Source organism: Dasypus novemcinctus, chromosome 2, assembly GCF_030445035.2.
Source record: "Dasypus novemcinctus isolate mDasNov1 chromosome 2, mDasNov1.1.hap2, whole genome shotgun sequence".
In the NCBI taxonomy this organism is placed as follows: domain Eukaryota; kingdom Metazoa; phylum Chordata; class Mammalia; order Cingulata; family Dasypodidae; genus Dasypus; species Dasypus novemcinctus.
The window spans coordinates 127,038,764-127,053,047 of NC_080674.1; the positions used below are offsets into that span (position 1 = coordinate 127,038,764).

General features: G+C 38.5%; 1 protein-coding gene across 2 annotated transcripts in view; it reads left to right on the top strand.

Moving 5' to 3' along the window:
* The first annotated feature begins 8,020 nt into the window (after window positions 1-8,020).
* The window catches only part of PRR16 (proline rich 16), a 297,195-nt gene continuing 290,931 nt past the window's right edge, over window positions 8,021-14,284 (top strand). Inside the window, exon 1 of one of the 2 annotated variants that reach the window (XM_071209659.1) lies at window positions 8,021-8,529. In XM_071209659.1, the coding sequence (XP_071065760.1) occupies window positions 8,371-8,529 (159 nt within the window). In that variant the 5' untranslated portion in view covers window positions 8,021-8,370. The remainder of the gene's footprint in view (window positions 8,530-14,284) is intronic. The other variant, XM_071209660.1, reaches the window with a different exon arrangement.

Here is a 14,284-nt window from a genome sequence, read left to right on the forward strand (position 1 = left end):
AGGTACCATCTTTCAGATTTTAATATCCTGGTATTTAAAGCCATCATTATCTGAGAGAGATACTATGCAGTGTTTCTCCAAAATTTTGGACAACTGAAATTATTGGAACATACTTTGAAAAAACCAATGTTATTATAGAGGGATTTGCTTAATCAAGCAATTCTGTAAAGCAGCCAAGTCCTGGAACAGTGAAGGTAGCAGGTTCCTTGATGTACAGAGACTATCAACCAAAACAGACACAAAGAAGAACATTAGTAACTAATACGTATTCAGTAATTCACAGATTACAAAACATTTCCATGTAATTTCCTCTTTTGATCCTTAATACACATATGCAAAATATGTATTGCATCCACATTTGCAGAAGAATAAGAAAGGCTGGTGGTGTTTTGGTATCCAAAATCACAGAGCTGGTGGCAGAACAGTACCTACAGAGTCGGATTTCAAATCCAGAAGGATTCTACACTGGCTGGCTGCTCCCATTGTCTGGAAAGAATAAGGGAGACAGTGAAAAACTTTGTAATAAGTCTTGAAAAACTCTGGATAAGGTATAGAGACTTTTCCCTTTTGGTAGCTCCTATATTGCTATGGCATGGTGGTTTTCAAAGGGAACAGTATCATCCTCTAGGGAGCACTTCAAAAATTTGAGCAACTGATGCAACTGGCATTTAGGAGGATGAGGCCAGGGATGCAAAATGTCTGTGATATCTGACAAAAGCCTGCACCACTTTTAAATGCCCCTTTAAACACTGCAAATACAATCTAGTAGGTAATACTAAACTTTTTACAATAAATTATGTGAAAGCTAAGTGATAGAGAAGGCCATTATGATGGGCTATTACTATGGAAAAAAAAACATGGTCTTGAAATTTATTTACACTGACCATTCTATCTTCTCAGTTGTAGCATTAACAAGTACACACTTTGAAAAAAAAGTTCAAGAATTAGAAGTTATTGAGAAAGCAATGAAACAGATTGAACATATGTTAAAGGACATTTGAGAAAAATTTTACAGAATTAGAACCCAATGCTTTTAGAAGACCCAAGATATTGAGGATTTGATCAAATTGAACTAATGAGGTATTTCAAAAAATATTTAGTTTTTTCATTGTTTACATATATATGAAACAAATAAATGTGAATATATTAAATATTTAATATTTTGTCATCCTATACATACATAGGATACAGATTACATATACTATGTAGTAAATTTATTGATTTTTTGAAACATAATCAGAAATATATATTACAAAAAACTACATAATGATTTTTAAAAATATATTACCATTTTGCCAATTGTTTTTCTCTTTTACTCTGATATTGTCTTTGGTGGCCTATATGACTTTTCTAGACCCTCGAGTCTTTCATTTTTCCAACCTTTTCTGTCTCTTAAGGGATATTATTACCAAGCTCTTTTAAAGTATTAGAGATTGACTGTCCTCAAGACTAGAGAGCTGTTATGATATCTTAAGAATTATCCTCCTCTATATATTAATATAGGGAATTCTCTAGATGTGATTTTTAAAAAAGGGTCAATTTAGGTCAAGCTGATGTTCTCTTGACCTACTTATATCATGTGAGGTTCCTTATGGGAAGGAGTAGTAGAAATTACACGCCAATGTAATTATGGATCTCAATTATCATGTCAAAGTCCACCAACTCAGATTAGCTAAGTTAAGGTTTATACCTCGCCATTACACAGAGTGCTCTTCAGTACTTTCTAGACTAGGTTTTCAGACTTGGTTCATTTCTTCCCAGTTCCCAGGGGGAGGAATGGAAAGTGTATACTAACTGGTCACCACAGTGATTATTAACATTGGTGGCCAACAAAGGTCACCAGTGGCAATGCATGAGTTTATGTTCCTGAAGGCCAGGATAATACTTAAGCAAAGGAGGTGTTACAATCTCTCCCAACTTCTCTGTTCTCCCTATCTTTACTACTGTACCATCCTGCGTGGAATCTGTGAGTGTCCTCGGAGTAGTGTGGGCTAACCAATCTGCTGTTCATGGTGTATTGGAAACACAGAATTCCATATGTAATAGGATGCAAGTCCAAGAATTTCATGTGGACATAAACGTATCTAAATAAAACCCCCTAGCACTGTGGCTGACCTTGCTCTTACTTTTATACTTTAATATGAAACTGATGAGAATCTGGTCATATTTTATATATATATACACATATATATGTATCTATCTATCTATATATATCTCAAGCATCTTTCAGGTCTTTGTGTGTGGCTTTCTTAAAGCCCTGTTGTAAAAAATTACTATGTGGATGGCAGTCTTTCACATCACAGATATGGAAAGTATAATTTTATATTTGTATTTTCAGATAAATAAGTTTGTAAAAGGTTTCCACCCTCTACTGTGGTCTAGAAATCAATGTGTTTGTCTGGCAAAAACAATAAAATAAAATAAACTGTTTTGAAAAAATAAATAAATAAATAAAACCAATAACACTGCCTGGCCCACCCTTATCCACTTCCATTACAAAGAAAAAGGTCCTGAAATAACAGGGCCAGAAGGATCTCCAGGTACCTCTTAAAATTCTCTGAAAGCATTGATGATCAAGTAGGACTTTTGGTCATGTTGAAAAGAGCATTGTGTGTTGGGTTTTACTCAGAGATCAAGGTTTCCTTGGATGTAACTGAAACACCTTCAAGGTAAAGGGACTGTTAGGAAACTAAGTTATCTTGAGTAGCGGTTGCCCAGGACTTAGTAACTCTTCCTTAGACATTGTCAGGAGAATCCTGAAGTATTTAAAGTCCCAGGTACTCATATCACCTGGACCAGGAGAGTTCAAATCTAATAGGTGAAATGATATCAGAGATGACCAGTTCAGACATGGGCTCCACGATTTCAGGATGAGTAAAAACTCTTGAAAACTTGGGTGTCAGGGAGTAATTATTTTAGCTCTGCTTGTACATGTAGTGGACAGTGCAGGAGGTCTCTGAGCTAGGCAAGGTCCTTAAAGCAGAGATGGGAATGGGTGAGGGGGTTGGTTCTTGGTATGGGTAAACTAACTGCCAAAACTAAGACATGAATGAACTAGTTGAGAAACCAAAAGCAATTTTAAAATGTCAGGTCTATAAGTGTGAGATAAGGGTAACACATATAGTCTATTATAAAGATTATATGGTGGATATCTACTGTTTTTATCTGCCTATGGGCACATCTCTTTTGGGTGGGAGGGAAAGAGGTCACAGGGTGGGCACATGATCCAAGCTGGGCCAATAAAACTTCCTCACCACCAGTTACAAACCCAAGCAGGACCACTGCTAATTCATGTGGTAAGTTTGTATGAATATGAAAATGTCACTTCCCAAATAAACGTTACTTCCATTATCATAGCATAGAGATTTTGGCAGAATAAATCATTTCATGGATACCTGCTGGAAAATCATGGTAATAAACATACAAATCTATGATGTTTCTGTGATGTTTCTATGATGAGAATGGACACAACTCTAAGTAACAGTCTTGCTCTCGATTACCCCATTACAATCACAGTTTTTGACTGAAGTGTATGTACATGACCTAAACTGTCCCCTTCAAAGCCTGATGTGATGAGTCCTTTGTTTTTTTTATGTGCAAAGCTGTGAAGATGTGAGCCTGAATTTACCTATGACCAAGGTTCAACTGTGTTATGAAACTGGTCTAACAGAAAGAAGTCAATCCACAAAAGAATAGTGGGTTACCAGGGACAAAAATAAATAGTCCAAATGGTCTTTAATTTCCTGGTTCTGATCCTACCTGAAGATAATACTTCTTACCTTTCTGTGGTTCAGCTGCAAGACAATGTCCCTTGTTGAACTGACCAAAAGTTGAGTTTCTGCCACATGGACAAAAAGCCTTTTGATTTCTGATTATGGTGGAGGTCAAGCAAAATTAACAGACTGCAGTTAGGAAGAGGGGCAGAGATAAATCCTCTGAGGTAATCCTGCTTTATATTAGAGCTGTGCATTAGATTGTCTAATCTCTCCTGCTGCAGAACTGGGACTACATCTTGCCAAACTTAGTGGCACCTTCTTCCATACCATAGGTTCTTGCCCAGTGTAGCTACTTAAAAATATTTGCTGAATTGAAATAATTTCAGAACATCAGAGGTAGAAAACGTTCATTCATTCCTTCATTCTTTAACTGTCATATATTTATTAAACAATTACTTTGTGCTAGACACTGTCCTATGTACTCAGGATGCTACAATGAGCATTTGTATTTAAACTTCCAAATCACATTTGGTTCTTTTCTTTTTAACCAATATATATCTCTAGTGTTAGTTGTAGTTATTAGAGCAAAAGCAGTTGATACATTAAATAAAAGTCAGTGCCTAGACAAATGCACACAACTCAACAAAATGTGTGAATTAACTTGGAATTCTAGCTACCAATCTGTCATTAACTAGATTTCACCTATTCAGATCTTCTATTTCTCATCTGTAACATAAAAGGACCTAACTAGATAATTACTTAAGGCTTACTCCAGCTCTAAACTCAGATTCTAGACAATGACTAAACAATACTCATTTTTCTTTCCTATTTGGAAGAACATTACAGATGAATTTCCATAACATTTTAGTTGGGATATTTTCTAAGCTGGGATACAACTTAAACTTTTCTCTTTAATCTCCAAAATCAATGGTTTTCAAAGTGAGTTTCTTGACCAGCAACCCCAGCATCACCTAGAGATTTGTTAAAAATGCAGATTTCGGGCTCTACCTCAGACCTATTAAATCAGACTCCTAGTGGTGGGGTGCAGCCATTTGTGTTTTAACAGGTCCTAATACACATGAGAGTTTGAGAAATACTGCCTACAGTGTACTATAATGTCTATAGTAGTCAATATACGCATGAAGAAATTTTCTATGCTTTCTCACCTTCATTTCCCTATCTAGCTTCTTCTCTCCTATTTTTTTTCTCCACCACTCCCCAGTGTAAACAAAGTTATTTTTCTCTTAATGTTTCCAAATATCTCCAATGACTTTATCAAATTTACAAAAGTAAATTCATTCAGGAGAGTGGTTGTAGCTCAAGCAGTCAAGCTCCTGCTTCCCACATGGGAGGTCCTGGGTTCAATCTTCAGCCCTGTTACCTCAAAAAAGGGGAAAAAAAACAGTTCATGCAAAAAGATCAGGAAACAAAAATTTCTGTTGAGAGTGATGTTATGTTATACATATCATCTTTTCTTTGAGAATCAATAAGGGATATTAGGGTAGTATATCAATAACAGCTACTACCATCAAAATAAGACAATATTTTGTGACCATTCTTGTGCCCTCTATGAAGTAAAAATTATGTCAATGTCATAGGGTTTCCTTATGCAGGTTAATTATCAGGGACCAAATGCAGTGGAATAAACACACACACATGCACTTGAGAAAATACCAGGTAAGGCCTTATAACTGAAGAAACAACCACTAGATGATCTCCTATAATCATCTATCTTTTCTGCTACTAAACAGAAAATGTTGGATAAAGACACAGAAAGAATAGCATGCTGGGTGTACAATAACTTCTATAAATGAGTTAAGACCTTCCTTCTCTGTTTAGAAATCTGTAATTCTGTCCATGTTCATAAGTAATATGGTTTGAGTATATACTTATTTGTAGCTAGCATTAATTTATAAACAAACTTATATGCAGATTCATCAGGAATTTTTCTAGGTACCACTTTTGCTATTTGGTCTCTATAATTTGACTCTAAAACATTGTATATACTGATCACTGAGAGAGATCATGCAGAGCCAAAGGAATGAACGATTTTTTATATAAAAACAAAAACACTAAAAGGAGTGCTTGATTTAAACTCAGGTGTCCTTTTCATTTTGCCTCCTTCCTCTCAAAATTTTTAGCTCTTTTTTCCTCTAAAACTTTTAAACTTTCTTCTTCTTATTTTCTTTTTTAGAAAGAATTTTACTGATACTTGCTTTAGGTGATTCTTAATGGCTGGAGGGCAGTGGGAGCCACCACTGCTAGAGTCCTATCAGCTTTCTCAGTTTTAGCCTGGAAGCCAGTTGTGACTTTCCCCCCTTTGAGCTAACTCCATATTGTACATAGATAAAGCTATAGATACGTGATGCCCGTTATTTAATAGTAAATTAGGTTGTGGCTGTGGGTGGTATGTTCCAGACTATAAGTTATACTTGGTTTTGAGCCAGAACACTTTGGTTCAGTAGCAAGAACGGATATAAGAGGAGAAACAGATGGGGTTTTTTGCTTGTTTGTTTTTAAAACCTTTAGTGAAGGAGATTCAAAGTAGCATGAAAATATTCTTATACTGCAGGAAGGTTATTTTGTTAGGTGGGGAGGAAAGCATGACTTCCTTTCCTCATCTGCAACATTCCTGTCTAAAATACTTGGAATTTTAGGGACTTTCCTACTGACTACTACTGAGAGTCAGAAACTCAAATCCAGAAAAAGGCAACCTTATTTTCTCACATTAGCTGTTGCCATTTCAGATCATTTATCCTTCTTCACATATAAAATAAGAGTATCATTAAACATTGAAAAAGTTCAGTGAGGGAATTCCTACACCTGGTTTAATGATTTTTACTGTTACATATTTATAAAACAAAGAAGAATCTAAGATAAGTGAAGTAAAAAATCTCTTCTACCTACCTCAGAGAACTCAAGCATATTACTTACATAACATTTCTAATTATCTCTTCTCTTTTCTCCTCTCTAATTTGCTCTCGGTAGACTGGTCATTTTATTCTTTCTTTATTTAAATTGTTTTCCAGCAGCTTCTGTTTTCTAGCTTTCTTTTTTACCTCCTGTTTTTCAATGCTGTTGTGTGCTTGTTTTTTTTTTTTTTGGCCTGACTTCTAAATGTACATATTCTCTTTCTACTTTCTTTTACTTCCATATTCCAAATGGGACTTCCAATGAGTTTTTTCAAGATGAATTTTAAGAATGAACAGATTGTTTATTAGGGACTTGAGGAACTGGAAGCAATACTGGGAAAAGGAGAGCTGCCAAGATTTTCCTTCATGTATAGAAGGATACTGGAGTTACCTGGGGTGTGAGAAGCAGGAAAGGGAGAGTCCTGCTATATGGCAGGACTGAAATGAGAAACCTATAAAAAGAATGATAGGGGGGAGTGTGCAGGAAAGAAACTAAAGTAGAGCCAGCCCTCCAGGTCAGTAGTTAATAGCCCATGGGTTTGCTACTGAGGAAATTAAAACTCCAGTTAATGAGTCCGGTAACCACCCACTGAGAAAGAAACTGAAGGTTTCCTTTAACTCCCTTGTCCAGGTCCTTTTGACAGAACAGTCAGAAAAGTATTCCCTGTATATATATATATATATATATATAAGTAGCAACACCTGAAATGAAGACAGAAAACCGATGGAAAAGGAATTGGAGGCAGTCTTATTCAGCTCTCTTAGGACAAGACCCAGACAGGGTATTTTCCCCCTCACCCCCAAAACATACAACAGCATAGGTCATGAAAAGAGGAAGGATAGTTTTTTGTTTTTGTTTTTAAAGTTGCCCTAGATAAAAAGTATAGCCAAGATGACTCAGTGTGTGTGTGTGTGGGGGGGGGGGGGGGGGCCGGTTGAGGGACTTTTTGGTGTAGGGACTTAAAATTAATAAATATGCTATAAGCTTTGTGGAATCAGCAGGATCAGAAAGATTGAAGAAGACTGGTCGAATTTCATGATTACAGTGGGTGAAGGATCACTATTATTCACCCTTCTCTTTTTTCCGCAAAAGTAAGATCATGTCTGTTTAACTGATGTTGATGATTGCAATAATCTGGACATCATCCAGTCCTGGGTAAACATTTAGGGGTCGCTTTATTGACCCTAAATTCAACTCCTGATTCTATCGTGCTTATTTATAAATCGATTGAATGCTTGGTGGAGATCCAGGTTTCTGCCAACGAGTGAGGCAGAAGGAACCCTGGCTAGATGTGAGAAGAAGCACAGCAGGCTGAGCCAGTGAGGGGATTTCATTACCAGGAGGAGGAGGCGGGCAGGACACGAACTTGTCTCCCTGCACGCTGATACTAAGGGGGTCTGGAGAGAGATCCCGGAGGGATGTGACTCCCGGGCTGCAGCTGACAGCCTGCCGGCCGCTCCCGGCGCCGCGCTCCGCGGGCGGGTGAGCCCGCACCAGCGTGCGCGAGAGCCGCGGGCGGCGGCGGCGGCGGGAGGAGGCGCAGGCGCGCTGCTCTCGGGTCTGCAGCCCCTCGCCGAGCGCCGCGTTTCGGGGAGTAGATGGCAGCACCACTGTGCGGCCGCCGGGCCAAGCGCGGAGCGCAGCCACCCGCCGCTGCCCAGGGAGCGCCCAAGATGTGGGGGGACCGGGACAGCAGCGGTCGCAGCAACCTGCCCTGACCTGCCTCGACTGCCTCCAAAGAATGTCAGCCAAGTCCAAGGGGAACCCCTCCTCGTCCTCTCCAGCAGAGGGGCCGCCGTCAGCCTCCAAAACCAAGGTGAAGGAACAGATCAAGATCATCGTGGAGGATCTGGAATTAGTCCTGGGCGACCTGAAGGACGTGGCCAAGGAACTTAAGGAGGTGAGAGGCGCGGGGGCGGGGAGGGAGTTCGGCGCCCTTCGCCTCCCTTGGGGGTCTGGGGGCCGGTTTTCGCTGGTGACCGCCAGATTTCTAAACTCCTGGGAAACTACGGGAAGAAGCCTGCCGACGGACTTTCTTTGCTCCTGCGACTCCAAAGAAGAGTTGTTGCACTTTCTTTTTCTGATCATGAAGAAATCAACTAGTGTTTTAATCGATGGACCTGGAATGGTGGGAGCAGTAACGCGCGCGCGTCTATCAATGTGTGTGTAATGGGGGGTGAGGGATCGGGGATTAACTGGGGGTGTGTCGGCACAAGAAGAAATGAGTAGCTCTGCTGGAGTGTGCGCGATGCTCATCGCTTGCCCTCTGCTCCCCCAGTCCTTTGGCAAGTCCGCCCTTTGCCTGGCAGCCTCCCCAAGCCTGGGGTGAAGGGGGGCCTGGTTCTGGGCCCCGGGCCAGGCCGGGGAGGGCTGCCTGGGAGACTCAGTTCCGACTCCCCTCTGCCTCCCGAGCGCCGCTGAGAGGAAGGAGACCCGGCCTGCGGGCAGGAGAGCCCAGATCCTCGGGATGTGGCGTGGGTCTGGGACTTTTGTCACTTTCGCAGTTCCTGAAGCATCCCCAGGTCCTCAGCACGTCGCTCCCAGAAACTCCGGGCCTTCTCGTCACCCTCCCTCCTTCCTTCCTTCCATCCTGTCGCCACTTGGCACTGAACCTGGCGAGCGGGGCGCGTCGGCGCTGGTGTATGAGTGTGTGCGTGTGTGTGTGTGCACGTGAGTACGTGTGTGTGTCATGAGCGGGTCTGGGTATAGCCACTTATGTCCTGGCTTTTTGGAACTGGAATATTTTGGGGCCCCTCGACCCGCAATCCCACGTCGCTGCCCACTTCTTTTCCCCGATGATCTGGATGGAAAGGGCCGGTGTCAGTGTCACGACTGAGGCTGCGTAACCCAGGTTGCGGCTCTGAGTCCCGACAGGGGCCGATTTGGGTGAGGTGGGGTCTGGGCGAGCAGGACTGGCACCTGGTGGCGCCCCGGAGCTGGTGGCGGACCCAGGCGAGCGTTGTTCCACTGTGGAATCCGAGCCTGGCGCGGCGCTCAGTGAGGGAGTCCGCAGTTGCATTAGAGCTAGGATTTTAACTTCTAACGAGGTGACCACCGCGGCGGAAGAGAAGGGGAGGGGAGTACTCTAAATCCAAAATTGTAATCCTAGTTCTGAGGCCAAGGACTAGGCGATTAAGGACTGTTTGGATGGCTTGCCTCTAGAGATCAATACCTCTTCTGTTCAATTTCCAATTCAAATTTGAGCAAAGAGTACTCCCATCCCCTGTTACGTCTAGGAACGGAACTCTGCATTTGTTACCTAAATACAAGTCTGTTGAAAAGACTCATTGGTCGGAAAGGTTAGGTTTGCCAGTGACAAATGTCATTCTTGTAGGTTGCTCCGCAGGCAGAACGCAATTACTGTTACTGAGATCCAGAAAGTGGTGGTTGATGTAGATGCAAGGATAAAGCTTGTCGGTGTTTGCAGGACTTCCCTAGGACTATTACCGCACAACGGGTTGACAGATGGAGAGATTATGCTCTGAAATTCAGGTCTAAAGATGCAGTTCGTTTCTTTGTTATCCATTTTATTTGATATTTTTGGCAGACTGTGTTTTCATCATCTGAAATATTTTAAAAAATGAACAAATTTGGGCATGTCCATTTTGGCAGAGTTGTGTTTCTTTGTGGTGGGAGATGTAGGAAATCTACAACAGAGGAGTTGCATATTTATGTCTTCAGGAGGTTGAGATTAAAAGAAAAGCAGTCAATCAAAAATTTGCACCTATGGGCATATAACTTCCTTATGTGATGATGTGTCATTCCTCCCCCTGTTTTGGACAGAGTAAATTGCAAGGAATCTTATATGGTAATTGTGCTGCTGCTTTGCTTCATTATTCTATAGACATTTGGAGACCAGGTAGATATAGAGTTATATGTTTAATCTCCCTTTCGCAGCTCTTGGTTGGAATTGCAACATGTAAACCAGGGATTTCGTAGATCTCTCTCTCCATTTCACTCTTTCTTTATTTACCTAAGGATTGTAAAGGAAAAAAGGCAAATAGTTTATAAAAGGGATAGAAAAAGCATGATAATGTGCAACCAAGTACATGGAGGAATGTCTAGACATAAAATTTTGACTTGATGCTTTGGAAGCTTTGCTTGTCTATCAGCATATATTTGTGTAATAATCTCACTGTGAGACTGAAATTTATGAATGATAAATGATGTGATTAATGGTTAATTATTTTCATGTGGGTATCATACTGGGTTTGCAGTGAAACTGCTATGGCTCAATCTCAAAACATTAGCCATTTATATACTATGAATGAGAGTCATTTTGAGAATAAAATATTTTTAGAGCATGTTTAACCTATGGCATTTTGCAGTTGTTCAGCAATTATCTTTCTATGATAATACTGCACATGTGACTATGTCTTTGATGTAGGTTTGAATGAAAGAGTAATAGAAGACTTTGTAAATTACAAAGCTTGTTGGCCTATGTATACCTATGACTTGTAAATATAAATGCTGGTATTCATTCATCAGTTGTCACATTCAGTATTCTGGCAGTTTATAATTGGTTTATAAAAATATAAATTGTCACATTTAGAATTATAATTCCTTTATTGGCAACAACATGCTTTTTGGCCATAATATGTTGTGATATAAATAACAGAGAACTTATTAACTTGGAACAGAAATGAAAATTTAAAGAGTGATTATGACTAGATCACTAGGTAAGTCACCACGTGGTATTTGCTTTTCTGCTTTTTTTATTCTAACTAAACTGTAATATCCTTTTTTTCCCAATAGTCTGTCCTTTATGTTTGCATAAACTGTGTGCCAAGAATATTGGACTTTCCTTTGAGGTTATTTTGAAATTGATTTCCTTGGTAGAAATTGTCTGAACTTCAGTCATCTGAAAATTCAGGTAGGAGGGTAGATTCTCATATAATAGCAGTGGCATGAACTAGTTTAAAAATTAGTAACAAAACCCCCATCTGTTCAGCAAGAAAAATTGGCATTATGCATGACATAATAATCTATCTTTTATGATTATTTATTTAGGTTTAAGTGCCAGTATATGTGTGAAAAGCATCTGTTTTAGCAGTCTCTCAGATGAGAATGAAAACTTTGGGATGACTGAAGTTCTGTGTTTGGAATTGCATGTTGGAAGAGGAACAGTATTTCTAGAAAGTCTAAGGGAAGTTGTATTATACTGCTAGAATTTAGTAGAACTCAAATAACTTGGATTTTTGGAAATAATATGCAATGGAAAACCCTTAAATATAATTCAAGACATTTTGTCAGCACCTACTGTGTGTCAAATACTATACCATCCTTTTATTGCTACCAAGAGGAATAAATTGCAGAATCTGGTCTCAGTGAGTGCAAAAACTCAAAACTTGTATTATAAGAGGACATTACCTGTCTCTCAACACTTGTATTATAAAAAGACATTACTGTTTTTAGTGACCATTCTCACTGTGATCTAAACAGACTTGGGGAAAGAAAAGGGGTATATGTTCATTTATAAATGAGTACTCACTATGTAGGGTGATAAACCTTCAATGAAGTGAACAGAGGTTTAAAAAGACCAGAAGATTTGAATCTGAAGAAATTTGCAGTTTATTCAGACATTTATGATTAACACAAATAGATCAATGCTATATACATCAGACCACATGTCTAAGAATTCTAACTAAATAGGGAGATTTCCAGGAAAAGTAAGTCTTTTGGCACAATGGAAAGTCAAAAGGGATGATTTTGAACCTCCTTGAAATGTGGATAAGATGAGAAGAGATAGAGAGGGGAAATAATTAATGGGAAATAGCATTGGAATACAAATTTAATCGATGCTGCCTTTTGCTACATACAGATATTACCCACTGCCAAAAAAGGAAAAGAGAAAAATGGTGGTAAAACTCTATATTTTTAGGGATAAAGTTAACCTAACTGGTATAGCAAATGTAGTATGATCTTTTTTGCCAAAAGTATAGAAAAAAGAGCTATTGCTTTTTAAAGATGTTTTTCAAATAATCTGGCATATTTGAGTAACCATTTGCCTGGTTTTTTTTCAATGAGGACTTCACTGGCACTGTTTTACACCAAATGTTGGTGTAAATATGGGATCACAGCCCATGCTGGTTAGAGAGAGATTGAAATCTGTAATAAACATCCTTTTATTTGGAAACAAATTTCTTTGCTGCTTTAAGCTGGATTTTCTTTTAGTTTAGATGGATTATAACCTTGACCTTCTTTTACAGTGTTTCATTTTATGATTTTAAGTAATAAAGATACTACATGGATTGAACTACCCTTAATAAAAGAATTTTTTATGAGGCTTTTTAAAAGGTAGTCATGACACTCATGGGAGAACCAATAAATGAGTTTTTTTGTAAGTGTCCAGGAATCTCTCAGTGATTGGTTTCCTTACCTGGGAAGATGTGTCAGCATTGTCAACTGTGGATTGGAAAGCGCCCATAATTTTCTTTTATAATGCCATATACCAAAATAAATTTAACTTCAATATCTTAAGTTTAAAAAACCATAGGGAGCAGTATTATTTGGGGCTGAAGAAAACAGAATTAACACTTTTTGCAAAATGATTTTGTTTTTAAATGTTTTCCCTTCTTTAATGACTTATTCACTTGAAGTTCTGTAGTTTGTTGTTCTGGGAAATCTGCCGAATTTCTTTTTCTTTTTCTGCATATAAAATTCATTAACGAGGGCAGATTATAGAAAATAATATCTGGGGTCTGGGGTACTTTCAAAGTTCTAAATAACTTCGAAGTTAAACAGTCTATCTCCCCAAAATGAGAGATATTTACCAAATGTTAGAAAGGTTTTTATTATTTTTTTCTTAAGCTTATGGCTTAGCATATTATGGAAAAAGGAGAATGATTCTGAAAAAAATTTGCATAGCCAATAACCATCCCTTACTCTCTCTCTCTAGTTCCAATGCATCAAACCATTCAAGACCCAGAGAATTACCAGATAAGGAAGTCACAAAGACTTAAAATAATAGACAGTGTGCTTCAAGCAACATTGAAGTAATAGATAATAAAACCAGTATAATAGGTTTCATTGTTGACTGAATTATGAGTATCTCAGGTATTTAAATCAAAATGTAGGAAAGGAGTCAGAAATACAAGTTTGAGTAAAACATTTTCCCAAACAAATTAAACTACAGAACCTTGCATAGAGTTAGTTTATGAAATATTCCATAAGCAGTTTTTGAGACTTAATAAAGTTCCAAGTTTTTAGACCCAATAGGTTGTTGAAACAGTTCTGTTGTAATGTGCATAACTGACATGAAGCTGCACATATAAGATTAGTAAGCAACAAAGGGTACTATTTTTTTAGAAAACAAGTTTACCTTTTTGATTTCAGAAGTAATGCAATATATGAATATTATGCAAAGTTTGGAAAAATCTAAAAATATAGAAAGGCAAAAATAAAAATGATCCTTAATACCATGCAGAAATAGATATGCTAAACATATCTATATTTCCTTCCAGTCATTTCCTATGCATATTTAACATAGGTGAAATCATAAATTTATGAAATTATATACAATTGTGCTTTCTACTTTCTTGAATAATATTATAACCATTATGTGGATCTGTTAAAAGTTTATTTTACAATTCCCTTACTCTGTGCCAGGGGCTCTTCTAAATGCATTTCATTATAGTAAATTTTCTAATGCCCAA